Source organism: Agelaius tricolor, unplaced genomic scaffold (genome assembly GCF_023055355.1).
Source record: "Agelaius tricolor isolate 1412-34295 unplaced genomic scaffold, bAgeTri1.0.p SCAF_3, whole genome shotgun sequence".
Taxonomy (NCBI): domain Eukaryota; kingdom Metazoa; phylum Chordata; class Aves; order Passeriformes; family Icteridae; genus Agelaius; species Agelaius tricolor.
Window position 1 is genome coordinate 23,901,136 of NW_027269263.1, and position 23,929 is coordinate 23,925,064.

General features: G+C 34.4%; 1 protein-coding gene across 9 annotated transcripts in view; it reads left to right on the forward strand.

Moving 5' to 3' along the window:
- ANKS1B (ankyrin repeat and sterile alpha motif domain containing 1B) overlaps positions 1-23,929 on the forward strand; it is a 408,171-nt gene that overhangs the window by 108,914 nt on the left and 275,328 nt on the right. For all 9 annotated transcript variants that reach the window (XM_071423209.1, XM_071423211.1, XM_071423210.1 and 6 more), the window contains one exon: positions 8,117-8,282. In XM_071423209.1, coding sequence (XP_071279310.1) covers positions 8,117-8,282 — 166 coding nt within the window. The remainder of the gene's footprint in view (positions 1-8,116; positions 8,283-23,929) is intronic.

Sequence of the window (23,929 nt, forward strand, 5' to 3'; positions counted from 1 at the left end):
AATCTTGCAGAGAACCTATAGAAAAAAAATTAAGTTCAAATGTTATTGAAAATGTGATTTAGGTTCCCTTATAATCTTCATTAATTTCATTTTATGTAGTCTTTACATTCTGTTTCCATTTCACAATATCTAGGCCTGAGAATTTGCAAGGAATTAAGACATCATCATAGCAACAATTAAAGCAATAGAACTTTGACATAAAAAGGTGGGATTTCTTGTTTAAAGTGCCATATGGAAGTAGCATGTTTTTTAGTGGAATGGTTTTCCTTCAGTGATGAATAAAGTAATTATGTTCATGTATTGAACATTATTACTTATATTTTCATCTTACCTGCTGAAATTCAACATGGCCACATCAGCCCTCATAAAATTGCCAAGAATATAGGCAGTATGAAGAGATAGCACTGAGCAATGTATCCATAGAACATCAACCTTTTTGTATCCATAGAACTAAAAATCCTTGTTATGAATGTTAGCGGGCTTTGGCACACTTGTGGCCAGGAAACAGCAGAGTTCCCATTCAGAACTACTGTTCTGAACTACGGTATGAAATAGAAAATCACTGGGTTATTTAGGAATATAGGAGTTATAGGCAATATCCTCTTAACTTGTGTTTAGTGCTAATGTGCATATTTCCCCTGTTGCCATGGAATAACTTGTTTTACTGTTTTTAAGCATCACTTCTAGCTTACAGTAGCTTACTTCCCTCCAACTGTCTCTTACTGTTTGGCTTAGTTTTCACATTGCTGAAATATCTGCAAAGTTTATTTTGTACTATTTAATTAGGAAGTATTAACTTTCACAAACTTTGCATGCTGCTGGGATCTTTAAAGAACAATCTCAAACTTTTTTCCTGTTAATTTTGTATTTCACTTTTCTCTTCAGTTATGTAACAAATAAAAGTAAGATTCACAGCAAAGTTCTTTCGCTTTGACAATACAACTCTCCATAACTTTAGTATTTTGAAAAACACTTTCTTGTTCTTTCTATTTTACTGTGGGAGCATGTGTAGGAGAGATTTCTTCTAAGAGAGTCTTGGTTTATGCTATTGCAGTAATAACTTTGATACCAAACATACTTAAATTTTTCTTTCTTCATTGTCAAAAACTTTTGAACATGGAAAATTGTCTTTCCTGATGTAGCGAATATTTATTTGTCTCTTCTATCAATTTCATTATATGTGATATCAATTAATTGGTTTCCATTTTGCAAATTTTTGAGTATTTACTTCAGAAAAAGATGTAGGGGCAGATATAGAATATTTTTTAAAAAGATATAGGTTATTTGTAATAGACAATGGATTAACACATGTTAACATGGTGTTAAGTCTCTCTTTTCAAAGAAGATTTCTCCCATAATGTCTCCCATAATTTTAGTGAAGTTATCTGCTTTCCAATCAAGTCAGTGTACAGCTGTAAGGTTGCTATTCAGAGAGCAGTTGTGTTTTGCTTCAGGATTTACTTAAGTGCATTCAGTTCTTTTCTCCCCTTCATAGCAACACATACATTTTTCATTTAATGGCACAGTAGTTGACAGATATTAAGCTATAAAATGTGAGAAATATGAGTCTGCTTAACATAGAGCATTAACCATTTGTCTGCATTTGCTGTCTAATATTGACTTTCATATAAGGTTTCTCAGTATCATTTTCCATGGTTACTACCCTTATAATGTGAGGAGTTAGTTTTCATATTTGCTGCTTCTGTTGGAGCTGTGTATGTTTAAAACGTAGGCATTAGAGCATAAGCATCTTGCAGAGAAGTATTGTTTCCATGGAGCTTAGGTTTAAGCTCACTTTATCTTTTTTTTAACATAATAGCCTTTATTTTAACGAGGCATTTTCCCACAGCTTCAAGTTCAAACATGACATAATTTTTTAAAATATCTTTCATGAAAACAATAGAAAAAAAGGAGGATATTTAAACTGGAAATTGCTTTCTTGTTTATAATTGGTTTTTTTCAGCTAAACTGAGAATTGTTTATTAAAACTGTTATTGTATTACACTACATCACCAAACACAACCACTAACATTTGCATAAACTGCATTATGTACACTTTTAGTATATTCTTTGTCACAGTGAGTTAGTTATTAGAGGAAGCATCTGCTCTTTTCCATGGCCTGAGTGTTGAATGCATGGGAAAGCATGTAACATGACTACAACAATCTAGCTTCATTTGAAATGCTGAATATCTGCCAGTTAGAATTATGAAAACACTGCATAAAATATAGTGACATGTTTCTGCTGCTGAGGTTAGCACTGCATTCATTATGCTCACAATTTACCCATGTCTTCACACATTTATAGTTTAGGCTATATTAGTGAGTTTTGTGTTGTAAGGCATTGTAGGAACCTTTAGCTTTCAGGGATTTATGTCTGTACAGCTTTTGTATGAACTTTTAAATTTGAAAGGTGGATTTTTGAAATTATGCATTGGAAAAAGAGAAAAATAAACCTGTATTTGGGGTGTTATATAAATAAGGCTCAATTTTTCATACATAAAGTTTGAAAAAGCAAATCTAAATTTTGAGTGGTTTCTGAAAAACTAAACATTATATTTACATTTCTAACTAAAAAGGAAAACAATTCTAACACGCTTTTTAAAACTGATGTTTTTCTCAGCTCTGTGGAAGGCTTTCTGAAACTTAAAAAGGCTGTTTCAGGTGTTGATGGGAAATAAGTATTTCAATTAACTCTGTACATGTATTATTCCTACAGCTGCAAACCTGCAATTTCAGATGTTTGCTGAAAGAGTAAAAGATCCTACTCTTTTAAAATCCTTGCTAGAAATAATTTGTGCAGACCAGAGTAGATCCTCTGGTGTCATTACCTTTAAATGAGATTATGGGTGATTTTCCAGATTCTGTAATATATCATGAACCTTATTATATGTTCTATGACAGATTACACATTCAAGTGTTTCTAGCTGTCATAACAATGAACATTTCTGATAGTTTGACTCATGAAAAAATATTCTAATTGTGTGATACTATGAAACTTGCTTTGGTTAAATCATTAGTAATAGATAAATGCGTTTTTACTAGCCATAAATTATAGTACTATTCCTGATATCTTTGACTAGAAAGGCAGTCAAAATAAAAATTTCACTATCTACTTTGGATTCTTGTTTAGGAAATAATTTCCTATACATAGGAAATAATTTCAGTTGTTTTTGCTTAGTACATTATTGTGGCAAACTTGTGCAATGCCATTCAGGTTCACACATTTCCCTTTCCACCTTGCTGCATGTCAGAAAAATGTTCTAATTATCTTGAGTCACTGGTCAGGACTTCTTTCTTGCTTGAATTCTCGATTCCTCTCAGCAACCTTCAGTTACTTATTAATATTTCAGTGTGAAGTGTCCCAATCCAACAAGGTTATATATCAGTCTGTTTACAAATGTCAAGTCTGCAAGTACACTCAGACTAGATGTAAGGAAATTTTTTTTTACAGTGAGGATGGTGAATCACTGGAATAGTTTGCCCAGGGAGGAGGTAGATGCTCATCCCTGGAAACATTCAAGGTCAGGGGCTCTGAGCAGCCTGGTCTAGTTTAAGATACCCCTCCCCATAGCAAGGGGTTTGGCTAGATGACCTTTAAAGGTGCCTTCCAACCCAAACCATTCCATAATTACATGACATACATGGGATAAATGCAATATTCATTGCTCACAGGATGATCAGGAGCTTTGGGTTGATGGAGCATGTAAGATCAGTAACTCTCAAAGTTTCATCAATAAAGTGTCATAGTACTCTTCTAAGGAGCAGCTGGGCAGAATTGATCGTACTATGATAGAGGGGCAGCCACCTGGATTCTAGATGCTGGTCCTCTGGCCTTCAGCAAGCCAGAGGAGACAGCATCATACCCTCATGGATCTCAAGGGGTATGTCAGAATTTAATAGCTGTTCTTCACTATCTGTAAAAATGAAAAAGATATTTCTAATAAGGTGGCAGATACATTGCATTCTTCCTTTCTGTGTTTTCCAGATTATTTCTACTTTAAGAGGAGAGTCATGTGTGTTGTCCCATGTTCCAGGGAAGTAATAAAGTGTCAAGTGACTTGATTTTTATAGGAAAGGATATTGACAGAATTTTAGAAATTCTGTAAAGTACAAATTCTATCTTCTGGTCAGAGTGTCAGTTCAGATTAGGTGTCTCCTGAGCCTCTACCATTCTATTCATAGCTCATACAAACGCAAACTTGCATATACCTCAGCCCTTAGTCATACATCATTCAGTTTTATTCTTAAAAGGAAGGCAAGACTATATAGAAGGCAGAAACAAGGAAAAAATGTGGAAAAAACGTGGGAAAAAAAGGTCCAACTCAACATCATGTAGTTCTTGAAGATTTAGTCATATTATGGCACATTTTTTCACAATTCTGTTTAACCCTTTGCAATGGCCAAAAATAGATAATTTTAGGAACAATTTCATTCCCACTGATTAACAATCTCTTACCCTTGTGCAGGTTTCAGATAGTGTATCATAGGTATTATACTTTCAAACTTATGCTCAGAGGAGAACCAGCTGACTGCAGGCCTATGAATAAGGGCAGCAGTGTGTCCCTGGCATGTGCTCTGCAACTTCAGTGTCACATTACTCTTTCTTTCTACAAGACAAAAGATCTAATTTACATTGATCAGTATGGGTGGCTGTTCTCTAGTGATTTCCCACTAGAGTGACTCACTCACTCTCAATGTTGGGGTATTTTTTTACTTCTATTGTGTATGTATTTTTATCCTTTCCACAAAAAAAACCCTACTTATTTTAATGTGTGAGAAGCCCAGAACATTATTTTTGTGAAGTTATAATTTCAAATAAGGATAAATTGTGCCTTGATGATGGTGGTCAGTTATAGGTCTCATGTTCAGCAATTTGGAGTGGTTAATAAAAATTTGAGATTGAATAATCTCTATTTTTAAAACAAAAATTAGACTCTGATTTTGATTTCAGGACTAAAGATAAAGGAAAAGTATTTGTAGAATTTTTTATTATGGAGTTGATAATAACTTGGGCATGTAGAATGACTGTAGTTACTTGTTGCAGTTGGTTGAGAGCTTTCAAGAAAAGAACAGAATCACATTGCTTCATACCTGAGCAATATCTGCTCACATTTAAGTTGGTGAATTAGTTTAGATCTTAGAAATTTCTAGAAATGCTCAGGACCAGCAAAATGGAGAACATTTTGCAGCAACCAAAAGACTTTACAATGTCAGTGATGAGAAATTTTCTTTTTTCTTTTTGGTACATAAGCACTTTTTAATAAAGGTATATCATCTTCACTTAATGGGTTGATAGAATTTCTGTCTTTCTAAAGTATTAACAATTCTTTTTTGGCTCTAACTCATTTAACTTTTGCTGGACATACTATTATATTTTATTTATTAGAGAGATAATTAGGAAGACTTTAATTGCTGGTAGTTTACATTCTGACAATTTTCTGAGTAACCCCATCATTTTTATTTATTCTTCTCTGACATTTATATTCATGCACTGTTAATTACAGAATGTTGAATAACATTCAGAAAATCAAATTGAATGTTAAGAGCAATTAGGAAAGGAGTAGAGTACAAAAAAAATCATTATGTCAGTATGACTGCTTGGTGAGCCCTCATCTTGAATGAGGAAATCTGAGAAAAAGTCATCCCTGTCACATCATTGAAAACTGAGAGGATGAAGGGTGACAGAGATGGTCTAAATCCTGGAACAGCTGGGCAAGTAGGCTAATATTTCTCAGTCCCTAAAGGGGAGGACATGGCAAGTGCCTATGTCTGTGACATCACAAGGAGGGGATAAGTAAAGAACAACCCTTTATAGCCATCTAAAGTATAAAACAGCAATGTCAAACTTGGTGAGATAGCTAAAAACAAAATGGGGGCATGCAAACTATGAAAGGGGACGTGCTCTAAAGGCAACTGGAGAAGGCAATTCTACAAAGTTGGTTTGGTACACATGTGAAACAAAGTCAGCACCTTTTGACTATGAAGTCTGAGACCCACAAGGTGTTGCAGAAGGAGGAGCAGTTACTGCAGGCTTGACCTGATCTCAGGCTGGTTTCACTGTTCTCTAGGTCAGCACTGTTGGCTGCCTTTAAGGGTAGAATGTTGGGTGACACAAGGTATGATCCAAAGTCTGTTCTAACATTTGGTGTATCAACTTTTAATTTATTTTTTTTTAATGCAGCTGAACTCAGGCACAGAACAGAATTTCCCTTGGGTGTTTTGTAACAATTTTAAGGCTGCAGTATTTCTTCATGGGCTTCTCTAGGCAGATTTACTATAATTAGGGTTTTGGCATTCTGACTTAAATGCATGTTTCTTGAAGGGTACAAGGATTAGATTGAAGTCTCCTGTTTTAGTCATTGCCTTGGTAAATAAATTTTTGCCTCTGCCTTTTTACAGCAGACTTAAATGGACAGGATAAAAATTCTCTTTTTTTTCAAGGTTGGAAGGATTTCTTCTCTTCAGCTGCTACGATGCCTCTGTGTAATTTTCTATTAACTTCATTTAAGGAATCACATGGCTTAAGTTAATAAAGTTATATTTGGAACTGCAGGAAATCTACTTGCCAAATTTTGTAATCTTATAATTTCTACTACCTGAAAGTGGTTATTATTAGTCTATATATGTGAGATTACTAATACTGAGAGCTCATAATCTGACTACGTAGAAACTGGAAAGGTAGAAACAGGTAGAGATACAATCTCATTCCTCATTTAGATATGTTTTTTGAATGCTGACCAACAATTTTGTATTGTTTGCCGGTACATACTAATTTTTTTTAAATTACAAATGCATCTTAGTATTCAATTTATTATTTACTTATTATATTTATTTATTTATTATTCTCTTTATTCTATTTATTTTATTTGTACAATTTTTTTTCCTGATCACTGTTACCAGTGCTCATTTTCAAGTTCTTGTTAGTTTAACCTGTGATTTAAATCTTTCTCTACCAAAATCATCAATAATTTTGAAGTGAAGCTATTCTTGGTGTCATCTTAACCCTATTCTTCGAGAAGCCTTGAATTATTGCCAAACTATGAACTTACATAAAGATAAAATGACCACAATGACCAGGAAAAAAACCCAAAAAACTAAGAGTCATGTAATTATATGCTAACAGTATAAATCATTTATCCAAAAAGGCACTGTTACCTACAGCCATAGCTTACCTCAGTTAATATAAATTCTTGGTGAAGAAATTGTTACTCCGCATTTTGTTTTAGACATCATGTTCTTCAGTCATTTTCTTAGTAGGGCTATGATAATATCTAACTGTCAGGGTGCTTTCCTGCCCTTTGCCTTTTATTATATCATATTTGATTTGTGTCTGATGCTTGATTTTCAGAGACATCCATATGTCCAATGTAAGAAAGATGTGGAAATATGTCTTTGCCCATTCAATTGCTTTCTGCTGGTATTAAAGAAATAAATCTCTGTTGAAACAGGATGTTATCTTCTTATTCGTGGTCGAAACTAGAAACAGTCTGCTTGATTGGATTACTGTACCAGTAAAACTTCTAATTCCTTTTTTCCTCCTCCCTCAACATTTGCTAATCATTAGGATTTGCTGTACAGATCGCTGTTATGGGACCTTTTGTCATTATTTTGCTCAAATGTAGAGCAGTAATTCATCTTCATTCACAGCCTGGGATCCTGCCATCCATATGTACAAGGCATATTTTAAGTTTTCTTATATGTAATGTAAATATTTTGTAAAACTGTCCCTGAAGAGAATGTAATTGTAGTGGTTAATGTAATTGTTGCTCTCATGAGATACAATTAAAAAAGAAAATGAGACATCCCCTGAATTACAAGCTAGCAAAACAGGTATTGCAAAAGCAGTAATCCAGTTTTCATTAAATAAAAAGTTTGATGAATGAAGTTCTTCTGTAAACTGAAGAAGAACTGTATTATATGAAAATTTAAAGAAATAAATGTTTTCTTCTAGCATGCAAGTTATTCTTCTGGTCTGTTACAGTTTGGATGTCAGCAGAATGTGGTATTTAATTTGCTGAATTCTAAACCCTGCTGGCCAGAGTTATTGAGCCTAGTCCTTTTCCTGTGTCATCTGAGAAATACCTCTCTTACCTACTGAAATTTTTGCATTTCAGGAATCCTATTCAAAGAAGAGAGGTTATGCACTGGAAGCAATACCTTCTGTACCTCTGGATGCAGTTCCTTCAGAAAATGACAGCAGTCTTTGTGATTCCATAGACATAGCAGTCACCAAAAAGCCTTGTTCCCTAGAGATAGCAAGAGTTCCTTCCTCAAGACCAGGTAAATCACCAAATAATCCTTTACACAGTCATTGGTGTAAGGGTTAATCTATAGAATATGTAGGTTTATGTTTTTAAGCATGCAGTTCTCTGTTTATCACAGTGTGATTATAGTCTTCCATTAGCTACTATAAGAGCTTCACATTCGAATAAGGATTAATAGCAAAATGTTGTAGAAGTGAAAACAAAGCAGATGTTTAAATACTTTCCTAGATAAAGACGAGGTTTCAAAAAGCCAAATTAGAAAGTGTTTCTTGTGGACAAGCCTTTTGCAATAATCCTTTAACCAACCTGTTTCTTTTTTTTCTAAGCAACAACATTATGGAACTACTTCAAAATTCAAAGTACTCTGCATTTTCATGTTACGTGAAAGAATACCTCATCCATTTTTGAAAATTAAATATTGAATGAGAATTAAGAGAATATTAAATGAGTTTGACAGACTGCTGTTTGTGTTATATACTGCTGCTATTGTGTTATATATACATAGTTTTTAACTATTTTAACTCATTGCTGTTCAAAGCAATAATAGAATTATTAATAGAATAGAATTATTAATAGAATACTAATAGAATTATCCTAAGTCAGATATTATCTCTAAGTATCATATTATATGTAAGAATTGTGTATGTGTTCTCCAAAATTATATGATCTCTTCCATTACCCTATTTTGAACTCTTCATTAGTCACCGCCTGGTACAGGAATTTCAGAATAGAGAAATTTTGCTCCAAGTAATTGGACTGAGAGTCTGCTGTGACAAATGACAGTTCTCAGCAGCAGAGACCTATTTGAAACAGGCAATTGACTTTCCGACCTGTGTGATCTTGATTAGGAATCATGATTTGGGTAATGTACAAGGATGACAGATGATTGTTGACTAACATCGTGCTACTGCTCTGGTCTGTGTGAGGGGAAGCACCTTCTTGATTTTACAGCTGAAGTAATATTGAAGGAGTGCCAGAGCTGTATCAGGCATAGTGTATGAGGGCCAGATAGCAACATACAGCTTTGTAGTTTGCAAGGTAAGGTGGAGTGGATTGTAGTTCCTACCTCTCTTTTAAATTTGGGCTAAAGAAGACTTGCTGGAACCTGAATTATTAGCAGCAGTCTAAAAGGTGGCACAAAATAGGATAGCATCTTTGTAGCATAGCTGCACAGAATGGACCAGAATCTGACTTGAACATCAGCATGACTACTTGCTTCTACTACTTGTTTCTGACTTTGATGATTTCGGCTCTGATAGTCTTAAACAAAATTAGTCTGTGCAGGACAATATTGTGGGTTGCTTTTCAGTAGAGGAAGAAAATAGCAAATTATCTTTGTTTTTCACACTTCTACTTGAATAATTGCTATAAATATATTTATTGTAGTGGAAAGACTACCATACACATACCCAATAAATTGATAGGGGGAGTTCATTACCTGTCTTCTTAATAATGGGGCTCAACAACAAATCTTCCCATTTTTTAAAACAAGATGGAGCTTTTACTAGTTAAAATACCAGCTTTGGAATTGTGCTGTCTGCTGAACATAAGCATTTTTCATAGGCATAGTAAATCCATTAAGATCAGCAAGAAACACAGATCGTATGAAGGACAGTTTTATGTCTTAATCTGTAAATATGTTTTGTATAAAGTTTAAAATAGTGTGTGTCAGAGACCTAGAGTATAACCAAGGAAGCTGTAGGACATTCATGAGGGTGTGCATGATATTTAGAAGATCTAACAGATCAATGAGTTGACAATACAAATGTACTGTAATTCCTTCTGTTAATTTTCCATATACCACTTTGATATTTTCCTCTTGGCATTTTATTGGGAAGAACATTCGGCTGTATAGAAAAATGTAGTTTTATTTTAAGCTATAAATGTAGAAGCTATCTAACTGCCCTTGCTTGCAAGCCATATCTGGAATCATGTTAGCTCTTATCTTACACTAGAAATGGACCAAATGAAATAAATCTTATAATAAATAAATCTAACAATAAATCTCACTTATAAGGTATTTAGCGCTAGGTGTAATTGTATGCGAAGTCATCCTGCCACTTTAGGTTGTATGGAGTTATTGCTTGATTAAGTTACATATAATTATAGATCATTTATTTAAAATAAATATCTAATTCTGCATGGGTTTTTTTCCTGAATTTCCCTCAGTTTTTGTGTCACTGAGACATGCCAACTTTGGGAATACTATTTCAGATCTCTGTATTATGTGATATATAGGGTTCTGGGGAGAAAAAACAGACTGCTCTGTAGTTCTCCTGAGTCTTGTTGTTGAACTGGTAGGGGATCACAGAGGACGAGAACTCCATGCAGCAAATGGTAAAGGCTTCTTTGTTTTCAGGGAGAAAAACTGAATAGAAAGAAATTAAAAGTAGTCATAAAGTTGGTTATCTTTACTTCTGAAACCCTATTTTCTGTGACTTTTATGTCTGTTTGCAGATTAGGTTTATATAGGAAGAGGAACAGTTACATTTATTGGTTTATGCTCACAGTTAAACCAATTGCTTCTAATTAGCACAGATTTAAGAGTAAGAAAGACTGTGTGTCTCAGTCCAAGTTAAACTGTTCTTTTTTTTCTGTAAAAGAGTAATAGGACAAGTTTGGCAGAAATTATTTCTCATCTTTTTTTTTTAAACTAGTAGTTAACACATGATAGGAATATTCTGAAATATTGTGCTCTTTGAGAACATTCTTTCCATTAAGTAAAATATAAATTTGGGGTTAAAATTTCATAGAACCATCTCATAAAATGAATATAAAATAGTGATTCATTAATCAATCTGACTGATTCTTCTGTTGGCTATTGTTCTGTTGGATATGTACTGTATCCAACAGTATCAATATTTCTTAAACTAGGCATTTCTGCTACTCATTTTAATTTTTACACTGCTCTTCTGCTTACAAAGTTCACATGACATATTTAACCTTGAAAAATAGTAATGAAATTTTATTAGTTCATAAGCCATGCATTAGAATTTTCCTTTTGCTTTTAGGGATGTAATGAAATTTTGTGAATTATAGGAACAAATCATCTTGGAGAAGGTGTAAATGAATTTAAAATTATGTTCATGAAGTTAGTGTGGTTTTGGTCACTTATATAGAGTCCAGAATACTGATTTAGGTATTGGGGCTGCTTTGGGGCTCTGATGTCCAAGATCCTTACAGACTTGCACCCTTAGTAACTTAGACATTCTGTATCACAATCCATCCTTGCACCTCGTAGTGTCATCCATTTTATTTAGGAGAGATATTGAATGAAATCTGAGCTACATTAGGGTTTTCTAGTTGTAGTTAAATGCATGTCCCTACCCAGCAGGGAGATTTATATCTCTTTGAGTCGGATTTTACCATTTCTACTGCAGAAACTCCCTATGACTGACACCAGGTGACAGTTCACATGTTAAATTTTCAATAATAGTGAGTGATGGCCAGTAATAATTAAACTATTTTTAGATCTCCTTGAGTATCATCAGGAAATAGAACTTTTCAAACTCTATCCCAAATAACTTGTGGAAGAAAAATACAACCACCTTCCTTGGGAAATTTGTTATGTCTATGCAGATTAACAAAGGTTTTAATAAAGCATCTCAATGACAAGAGACATTTCTCTGTGCCAACTGCATGAGAATCATCGTTGGATAAGAGAATTCTAGTTCAAGAACCTCTTATGTTTCATTATGTTACTTCACTGTGGCTGCAGGTCAGGGTTGCCTTAGTGAGCCATCTTCAACTCTAAAAACAGCTGAGCTGTGGCAATGCAGAACTCAGTGTGGGCTGCAAAATCCAGCTGAGAAGTAAGGTGAATACTATAGGGCTTCACTTGTGCTGAGCTCTCAGCCACTGCACAATCAGCAACTCTCAAGGCAGTAATTTTAAAGATAGCTCTTGTACAACTACTCTACCCAGTTATATCAAAGGTATGGGTTCTATCAGGGATAAAAATTGTCCTTAGACATGTTGTGTTGCCAGTAGCCTAAAGCAGGCAAACGCAAGGCAGGGAGCTGAAACATAAAGAAAGAGATAGCAGCTATTCTGCTCCTTTGCCCAGCTAAGTGTACTTTGAAACAATCTTGCTTTTGTTAGTCAGGGTGTTTTGTTATCTGAAAAAATTGCTTGGTTTGTGCTTAAATGCCAGTGACTCCTCAGGAGGACCAGGCAGTTAATAAATCTGTAATTAATCATACCTTTTTATTATAGCCTCATAATCACAACAGGGAAATTAATAAAAAGTAGTTGACATTGAATTAATACACTCTACCAAACTGTCCCCAGGCTGGCCAGTTCTTTGCACTACTAGGGTTAGTTTTTTTTTTTTTGCTTTCTCAGCCTGGCATCCCTTTCCTGTCATTACAGTGAAAATGAACCTGAAAACTTGTCAGTGTGTCATATCACCTCAGCTGTATAACACTGTGTCAGCAGTCTCACACAGATATCTAGGAGTCTCTTCTCCAGAAACCTGAATAGAAAAAAGAGCCTAGCTGTGATAACATTTTTATCAACATTTAAATATGTCTTCTACTTAATTTCAAAATCATCAAATACTTGGCTTGGTAAATAAAGTTCTATTTGTCAGATCATCAGTTTCTGTTTGACTTCAGTAATCCTTAATATTTGCACACTTCAGTTTTCCAGTTTGAGACTAAGATCCCAGACACATATTTTCTAACTTGATTAATTTATACCTTCAGTTTTGTGCAGTTATTTTCTAGTTATAAGCAAATCAGCGAAAAGTGGCCACAAGAAGGAACCATCACACTGCCAGATATAAAAAATTGTCTGAATGAAAAGAAGTTCAAGAGTGTAGCTTTAGTCATCGATGCTTCACCACTTTGAAACTCCAATTGATCTGAAGGGTCAGACACAAACCTTTCTGAAAGCCACTCACACTTGTATTGCTTCAAGCAGGACTGCTAATAGAGCTGTATTTCATTTCAGTATGCTTTTTAAACCAGAGATAGTAGGATATAGTGCTCTTAAACACATGACCTACAGTCTAACTCCCCAGGCTTAAATACTTTCAACGAAGGATATTTAATGATCAAGAAAATCATCTTAGTTGTATGGAAGGGCATAATAAAGGACGCAGGGTAACAGTTGGTCTAAACCAGCTGAAAATACTCTATGAAATTTAGCCTAATTGAACATAAATGTTTCTGAAACAACTGGCTGTTCATGAAGGCTTTTGATACTGTGGTGCATATTCTAAATCATTATTACCTGCCTGCCATCAGTGCTGAATTTTCTAAGCAGCAGGGATGTGAACAGAGAACTTCAGAATGCTTATCAGGGCCATTAAAACTTACTAGTGCTTCAGGACCTGACATGACATCACAGCACCAGCCTGCCAGAGCTGAGGAAATGTTTCAACAACACTTTGGCACCTGATGTCATTCTTGGGGCTGCTCTGCGCAGGGCCATGAGTTGGACTTTGGTGATCTTGTTGACCCCTTCCAAGGAATTGCTATCAGAATATTCTGTGATTCAGCGGTGATATATAAGTGCTAATCAAATGTCCCTTCTTGTTCTCTCAATTACTCAAGGGGACATTATCTCCAAAGAGTGTAATTGGTCTCTGTAATTGGTATGTTGAGTGAGAAGCAAGGAGCCACTCAGAGCTTGTCATTAGAGAGCACAGGGCATAGGTATCATAATGTGAGCCCTGCATCCTTTTGGTGGAGTTGGTTCCCTGACAAAAGAGGGTTGTGTTTCCATAACAACCTAATAGCTGAACAAATCTTAGGCAGCAAGCATTTTCTTCTCTTAAGTAATTTTTTGCCTTAGAGAAATGCTCCCATTGTTAAATAAAGTTTCCCAGTTCTCAGGATGTTTTGCATGATATAATCCCCCTTTACATCCAGCACAGAAAGAGTATCATAGGCCATGGAAAGAATGAGCAAGAGAGCCTCGCTGTGCCCTGAAACGATGACAATATTCCCCTTAAAGGGAGAAAAGTTAGATTCTAGTCCTTATGTAGTTCCTTTCAAGACAGATCTTCAAAATATCTTGGTTTTGTGCCTGTTGCTCTTCAAAGTCATCTCTATTAGAATCACTCATTCCTGTGCTAGATATTAAGAATTCTTATTTCCAACTTCAGTGTATTCATGGCCAACTCCAGTCAAGACAGATATATCCTAAAATTCTGTCTTTGGAGAAGTTGGAGCTCTCCAAGGACTCTTCTGAAATCAAATCTGGATTAAAATATTTATACCAATGGAAGTGGTTGAACTGGAAAACAGATACCTTTTTTTTCCAATTAAATGTTATATTTAGTCCAAATGAAAATAGTTTGATTTGGCTGTTTATGTGCTTTTTAGTAAAATTTACTTCAAAGTAAAAATTGAAAATTAGCAAAATTTTTCAGCTGAACTTTTGATCAATAACTTATTAATAGTGAAATTTAATGTCAAGACCTATACGTTGTTTTTCTCTCCTATTCTTTTCCTTACTTTATCCCATGTTTGAACTAAATGGACATAATTTAGCTATTGTACAGAATGTATCAACTTACTTGTTTTAACAGGTTAATTTACAGTGTTGTAAGGTTCACATTCAGAGTTTCAAGATACACATCTTTGCCAGCACACAGTACCAGAAACCAAACTACCCTTCTCCTGACTTTCAGTGGTGACACATTTTGTGTTTGTCATTCCAACTGCCACAGGATGTAGTGCAGGATATAGTGCACATTTATCAGAAGTGATTTTGTCTAGTACATTAATATGTGTGTACAGTTAAGATTTTTCATTTCATGTGAACTTTTAATGAAAATCAAGAGAATGTTGATGGAAGAGTGAAATATACAATAGCTCTTCTATCTTGCATTTTGCTGGGTTTTTTCTTCAGTACAGCTAGTTCTTTTTTAAGCACCCTTCAAAACCAGAAAAGATTCCTGAAACTTATGCCTGGAGTATTTGCTGCTGTAGCTGTTTCTATAACAGAAATTAAAATTTTATGATTTCTTTTAAGTTTTAAAGTATCTTCTGGCATTTTATAGTTCCTTTTAATTTTTTTAAGTACAAATCCCCAAAATACGAGAAGCTTTGGCGTTTTGTCTTACCATAATGATATTTTCATACCTGGTTTTTGTATTCCTGATATTATTTAATTAGGATGCTTTCTACTGACTTTTTAAGTACTGTATCTCCTAGAGGAGCACAGTTCACCTGTGGTCTTGTATTGGTCACTATTTTATTGACAAAGGGGTTATAAACCTGCTGGTCTCAATAACTAGATCTTCAAGTGATCTGAGTCTCAGGCTGAAATGTATTTTTAATGTCATTGATGTTAGCACATGTTTTGATACTGATTTCAGTTGAGTTAGATTTTCACCGTGTACATCATCTTCCAAAAGAAGGTGCTGCATTAGAATTAGGAATTAGTCAGTTAAGTAGTGATATGAGACTGGGAAATCTCTTGTATTATGAGATGAAGAATGAGGTACTGTCTTGAGAATATTGCCCTTCTGATTTTGTCTGAGATCAGGAGAAGATGCCTCTCAAATTATCTGCTACACGGTTGTAGTTGGAAGTGGCTGTAGACTGGTCAGTGAGGTGTGTAACTCTGATTTCTGCCCTGTTAACTACCTCCTTCAATTCCAGTTGTGACAACATATTGAAGCTGTGGTCCACCCTAGCTATATTTGGGTAGTGTTCAGGAGGTGAGTGAGACAGCCTGAAAATCCTTTCTACAGTAAAGTTTGTTCCTAGGTTGTCCAGGTTTGGAGGTTTCTGGTATTAGCCAAGAAACAGGCCCAGGTGATCTGTGTTCACTTTTTGTAGACAGGTGCTGTCCCATATTCTTTCTTGACATGTCTTGTAGCCTGCTGTCAATAGATACACCCACAGTGCACATCTCCCCTCCCTAATGTTTAAAGAAGAAAATATCCATGCTTTATTGTTTCAATTTTCTGCACAATGTAGGAAATGTTTGGGTTTTTTTTGTTAGAAGTTACAAAGGGAGAGGAAAAAAATTAACTTTTGTTGTACAAAATAAGCACCATTTTCATTAGGATTTGACCCTAATTATAAATGTATTAACAGAACAAATTAAGAGATGAGGGAAAATAAATTATAGAAACTTTCAGTAGCAGTTCTTCCTCTGGCTTCCCCTCTAAGCAGTCCAGGGCAGCATGAGATAAAGCCATAGATTCCTCTAAGACAGCTGTTCCATTAGTTATTCTATTTTAAACAGTGAAATTTTGTATTTGGACAAACCTTTGTTATCATAAAACTCTCAAATTAATAACTAGAAAATTGAAATAATCCACTTTTGTCATCAAATGAGTGGCAGACTCTAACTCCAAAGCAGTATGATAAAAATGAATTCTTTGCAGTGTTGGGAATAAAAAAATTCTGCTTTTTTTTACTTTTTTTTTTTTTTATTATTTTCACTTAACTTCTTGACTTTTGAAAAAAATGGGAATTTTTCCTGCAGGGCTAAAATAAAACTTCACTGTCATAAACTGAGAAGTAGACTGTGGAACAGACAGAAGTATTCAGTGATTGCTGTTTCTAGAGTGCTTTCTTGGCTGACTCTTCCCCATTTAACTGGCAGCTTTCAGAATCCTGACAAAGAGCATTAAAGGAATGAGGTCTGTGTAGGCTTTTTGACACTCCTTCTACCCATTGTAGGTTTGCAGGATAAGGATGGTAAAACTGTTACCTTTTTTCCATTTGGGTAGGGCACTCTTCTCATGCACATGTATTTGGAAGAATTCAGTATAAAAATTTTTTAATTTTCGCCACTGCAAAGACAGACCACTTGAGTAAAGTTTATTAATCCAAATTTACTTGTAGTACTTACCTCTATTCCAAAAACTTTACATATTATTTAACCTTGTTTTTTAACTAAAAAGATCCAGTTTTTCTGAAATAACATTAATTTGCATGACCTGTGTCCCTTCCATTTATTATTAATGGTGATCCATATCAGCTATTCCATTATTCCTGATCTCAGGCTGAAAGCCTATAATGACCAAGGTTACTCCATTAGCTTCCTTTTAATCTTAAATCTTATCAATATGCCAGGTACTATTAAGAGACAGCACCATTTATTGAGATGAATTCTTGCCAGATCTTTTTGAAATCTTGGATACAAATTAGATATATTGATTAAAAATTTCTAGCTTTAGTAACTCTCATTTAACATTCGTTTGGAATATTATCCTACGAGTTTCTGTTTGATATTTCGGGAAAATATTTTTCATCTCTCAGTTTATAATAATGTTGACCCTGCCACATTTCTAGAGTGATGTACCATAATTTTGTTTCTTCCACTTTCTATTTCCCCCACATTTTTATGACCTTGATGCAGCAGAAGTCATGTGAAGAAACAGCATTATTATCATAAAGGCTTCTTCAGAGTGCCTGTGCACAGGAGACTGCATTGAGGTTGCACAATTGAGGTGTCAATTCTTACATATTGCAGCTCTAATGTACTTTCCATTAAAACCTTATCATCCCTCTAAAAGGTTTTTAGTATATAATTAGGATAATTGCTCCCCTGGATAGCATCTCTGATAATATCCTGAAGAATGAAATCTTATTCTTAAAAATACTCTGTCATATTTGAAGTTAACACACATGGAGGTGGTGATACCATGGGATCAGTTCATTATCAAAATACATGCACTCTCTGCCCATCCATTATGTTCCAGTAAATATGTTTATTTTGAAGTAATTTCATTTTCCAAAGGACTAGCTTCTGTTTTCTCTACCAACACAAGGAAAAAGGCTTCTGCTCAGCATATGTTAAAATTTTTCTGATGTTTTATTATTATTCATTAAAATGCAGTTGAAAAAAATCAGCCCTCACAGGAGTTTTTGGCAATTTTTGCAAATGAGTGCTCATCAAAGTGTGTTCATTCTGACCAATGCTCAGTTTCATCCATCCTGGTGTGATTACTGTCTAGAATGATCTCATTATACACTTGACTGCATGCTGTCAGACAAAAACCCTTTTTCAAATCAAAACAATAATTCAAAGGAACATAATTATTTTTGGCTGTTTTGCATTTTAAAGCCCACATGAAAATATTATTTAGCAGGATTTGAGTTTTTCTTTGTTAAATGACTATTAGTTGCGATGTTCTTTGTAGTACTTTTGAGTTGGGGCTGGAATATATATAGATAACATAGAACCTATTCCATTCTAGTAAGTAATACTACATCTCAGAGTGCTGATGGGATTGTTTGATAATTGAGCAGATGTAAATGACAGTGCCTTTCATAAGTGGCAGTAATTTAATAGATAAATGGGAAATAATACTTCTGTAAAAGTATTAAGTAAAATATTATTAAAAAGTATTAAGTAAAAAATACTTTTCACCAAATTGCTACTATTAGGAGTAATAGTAAAACTTCATCTATAAATTTGTTTGCAGTTTACATGCATCTGGTACATTCTAGAGGAATATAAGCTTGAAATAGGTATAGCATTGCACATAGATCTTAATAGGTATATAGCTAATATTACATGTCTCCTGATGCACCTGTGAATTTTCTGCCAACGTTACCCTGATCTTCTACAAAGCTTTTCAGTTTGACTCTTACTCCATTTTAGAAGCTGGGAAGAACCAGTTATCTTGAGCTCATAGGTTTTATCCTCTTATATTCAAGACTAGATACTGTGCTATTTTGCATGAAGTTGAGTCCTATAGTTTGAGAGATTCAGTGCTCAAGAGCTAGTGCTTCACTTGAGTTATGTCTATAATGCAGTGCCATTCAAGTACTGTAAAAAAAGCTCAAGTGGTTTTCAGAAACACTGGAACTGCAATAGAGGTATGTGTTGAATCAGACAAAGAACTCTGTCTTTTGTGGAAAATTAATTTCTCTGCTGTTTGGTCTCTTAATTTCAGATGGTAAAGCCACTCAGCTCTAAATGTTTAATCAATAGACACAACAATATACTTATCTTAGGGTACTCTAGACATTCTCAGCATTACCAATGCTCCTGATCTCTCCTGCTCCTTGTATAGTTTTTCCAGCTTTGTTGGTATTTTTATATTGAAGATTGCAAGTGTAACACAGTTTATTAGGGAATGGCTTGTGACTTGCTGCAGATGGCAAGTAGATGTGTAGCACAGTTTTTGTTATGTGATTACCTTTGATTTAGCTATTAGATTTGATTACCTGGGCAATCCCTTGTGTTTCTATGTCCCATGTCAGGGATGTGGAAGATCAGGGGAACCCTAAGCATCAGACTATAATATGAGTGACTTATATCTGTATCTCAGAACATGAGAATTCTATTCAATGCTGGGTACATCCTGTGTGCATCCCAGCTCCATGCTAGACACCCCATACAGTAAGTCTTCCCTTTGCTCACCACCAAACAAACTAAAAAAGTTTTTCTGGCTCTTCTGATTGGCAGTCTTTAGGAGAATTTATTTTGGTGACTGACTGTGTCAAAATTGGAATATTATATCATACAATCAACTGAATAGCCTTGCTAATAATTTTATTTCAGCATTGGCCTGAATCAGATTTGGAATACTAGATTTTATTGCAAAAAAAAAACAAAGCCTCCTATTTCCGCTGTCTTAACCTCGCCAGTAAAAAAACAACTGAAATGTAGTTTTGTGAAAAGAATTAAGAGATTGTATTTAATACTTGAATATGTTTTAATGTGTTCCACTGGGAATTCTTTCTAATAAGAATTATATGTTTTAAGAATTTTTAATAAACTTTTCTATTAACTTTGGTACATTTGGAAAACAGAAATCTTGGCACAGCTTGCTAAATTTTGTTTAAGTCAAAATATTTGTGACAATATTAAGCAATTTCTAAAATAAACGAATTTTGTACATAATGAACAGATTTATTGGCTTTATTCAGTGTAATAAATGATTAAAAAATAGAAAAACGTTGATTCCTAGTGAAGGTACTCAGTGTTGCATTAAAAAAAAATCCTCCTATTCTATTTGAAGCTAAACCACTCATTTATTTCCATTTTCTCTGCTTCTGTCTCCCTTTCACATTTGCTAGTCCTGATGGCAACGTATAGCTTGCTGCCAAAAAGTTTTCTTCTCTTACTTTACGGAAATTTTATTTTTGTTCTTTTCGTACCATTTTCTTCTTATGCCACCTCAAAAGAAAACTTGAAGTGTGCAAGTCATGTAGGATTTTGCTATATATCAAAATAGGGCGGGAAAGGGTTTCTATTGCCAATCCACAAACATATAGATGCAGCATATATTTAATAGTATCTAATAACAGAATAATTTGCTACTGCAACAGAATATCAAATTAGTCTTTTTCTTTTTTTTTCCTGATATGCATTAAAATATCTCAGTTTTGGAAGAACCCATATGAAAGAATATGTTCACACCCAGCTGCTTTATTGTTATCAGAAAACAGGTAGTCTTCAAAAAGACCATTTCATATTTTGTGGCTCCAGAGCAGAATGTGTTCTTTCTGTAGTGCAGTATAGCACTGTATGTGGTTGTAACTGTTCTGGATGATGACATTAAAACCAGCTGTTAGTAAGAATACTCTTTGCAGTCTAGCTCCAGTTCACCCCATGTCCTTTTTTCTTTCAGAAATCATTCTCTTCATGTTGTAAGATACATAATAAATACTGCAGCACAATTAAAACCATTTTCTTACCCATAGGACTGGGATTAACACTAAAGTTTTATCCAAGAGCATTTCCATTACTTTTATGTCTATTTATGTCATACATTATGGTGAAAAGATATCAGAACTTCCTGTGAATATTGTGAAAGTAAATTTTGAAAAAAACCCCTTTTTTTCTAATCAATTATGTAAGTTGTCTTTCAAAGTTATTCTCATCCAATCTGATATAACTGCAAAAAGAATTTGCTAGTGATCAATTTAACAAAAGTGTGTTCTTATGGAATAGTGCCATTTGCAGTAGGAAGTTGTTACTGGTTAGGAGTTCTGCCAGTAAGAGTGACAGGACTTGTGTGGGTCTTTTAGTTAAATTCTTACCTGTATTCCAGTGTGATTAATTGTGATTTTTTGTTATAATTTATGAACTGTAAATTATGGAAACTTGAAAAATTCAAGCCATATTTTTCTCCATAAAACTTGACAAACTCCCAATAGTTTTACTAATAGATTTTATTGTAATCCCTCTTTGTTTCTGCTCCACTGTGCTGGAATACTCCTTCTTGTCTAAATCTACTGATTTGGACTGATCTAAATCAACCAAACACGCCAAAGCTGCATGGTCTGAAAATTGAGATTTTTTCCATTTGCTGTCAATAGCAAATACAAATGGCTCACCTCTTCAATATATACAGTTTTGTGCTAATCTTATCACTCCTTTATGTAGTTAACTGCAGCCCTCAAAAATTCCAACAATCTATCCAAATTAGGTATCTGTGCTCTCTATAATAAATGTAGTAGGTTGTATTAGTGGGAAAACATGATGGGAAGAATTTTAAGCAATTTACAAAGCTAGCGTATGGATTTTACAGAACCTAAAACCCAAATGAGAAACCTACGGTTTCAATCAATAGGCTGATCTGTTGAGAAGATTCTAAACACTCAGAGAAGTTATGTAAATCCTGCTTTGTCAGTCAGAAGATGAATAATGTCTAAATATATAACATTTTTTTAATATATCATTTTATCTGAATTGCAGGAGATAGAAAATAAATTAATGCAGGAATATTAGTAAAAGGGGTAGAATTTTAGTATTTTTCAGGTGAAAATGATAGTACAAATGAAATATATAAAATATGGCAAAAAAGTTTTGGCAAACTAATTATAAAATGGAAAATTCAGAAATTAAAAATGCTATCAATTTTTTTGAGGTTTTGAGTTATTAGAAACTTTAATGCTGTACTGCCAAAAATTAGCTGGTTGAAAATTGGGTTGTGTTATTCCAAAATTATCCACAGTAGTTCCTTTCGCTTTTTCAAGTCATTTGGACACTATGAGGGCAACATATTGGTCTATATGGTCCAGTCTGGTCCAGATGCTTTTGTATCTCTTTCAAATTGAACAGTAAAGCCCATAAAGAATCCCTGAATTCTTTCTGTGTATTTGTAGTGTATTCTATCTGGTAGACAAGTTCTTTATGCTTAATGAATATAACTGTTACATGATACAATATGCAATACATATTAACAAGATACTTCTTTCAGTGTATATTAAATACAAAAATGTAAACTTTCAGGGTGAGAGTTGAGCTTCCTAAATCTCTCTGAAGCTGCTTGAAAATTTAGATACTTTAAATAGGAATAACTGGATTGTGAAACATTTTAAAACATATCTGTGTCTTTGGTTTTAAAATATTTTGGTTAGCACTTTGACTTCAGTATTCTGATAAAGAGCTTTATTAATTATGTGATACCTAGAAGAACTGAAAATATAGGTTTTTTCCATTAATTGATTTTCACCGTAGCTGTAGATAGATGTATATTGGGAGGTTTATCTTCAAGACTGCTTAAATTATTTATTAACTGAGCTTCATCCCTGGGGTGTGTGGCTATCATTGGCATTATTTAAATAATTTGAGAACACTTACTCTCACCACCTTCTGTAGTTTATTTTCTGAAATAATTTGACAATGTAGCCTAATTCAGTAATCATCTGTTGCCTTTGTGAGGGTGGAGTATTTTTTCTGTGCACCACGCTTTGGTTATTTTCTTTGGTTTATAGGAGAAGCCTTATGATCCTAAGGCATATGCAAGCCTAAGGCATATGCAAGCCTAAGGCATGCATATGATCACATTCAGTGACCTCTCACTGATAAATTAAATTTAAAAATAAGCACAGAAATCCCCAATACCTACCATTCTTTTTTGAGGTAATTTTTTTACAAGACTATTAGGCATCCTGGTTTTTAGTTAATGGCTAAGATAACAAAAAATATTTTGGCACATGTAACTATACCATATGCTTTTCACTGAACTCCCAGAAATATGCTGCTTGTGTGTTGAGACAGGGCAAATACAGAAATCTGTGAAATACCTGTCATAGACAAGTGCAATCATTTCACTACAAACCTTTTAAATATGGAAAAGCCAGCAAAAACGCTATTAGACAAAAATAAAAAAGGTAGATGGCAACTGTGTGGTATTGTTTTTGAATGCTCAATTAAACATCAGCAGCTTGCAGAGGCAGTCTCAAAAGGTTACTCAGGAAATGGTGGAAATCACCCATCATCTCTCATTAGTACTTAATGAGAGATGTTTTTCCAGACAGTTGCCTGGTATTACAAGGGTTATACAGGCTTGAAGCAGTTCCAAAGTCTGTTTGTGCAGGTGGGTGATTAGAGGAAATAAAAACTTGATAATAGTCATACCCAACTCTCTTGGATGATGCAGAAACAACTAAACAAACCCCCTGCTGCCACTGGAATGCACTTCACTGGTAATTAATTCCAAATACAATCCAGAAATAACTGCCACATCCAAGACTGGGGCAGTTATAGCTTCGAGTGCTTTCAACAAGACAGTTGCAGATATATATTTACAATTCTACTCAGAACAACAGTTATTCAGGGTTAAGTGTGTGGGAACCAAGCAAATTCAAAAGAGCAAATTCAAACAGTTGAGTCCAACCATTACCCCTATGCATCCAGTGTAGCTACCTACTGATTCTGTTATTCACTATTCCATCTGTTCTTTTGAAATGTCTCTGGTAATGTTTGTTCCTTGAAATCCTGAAATAC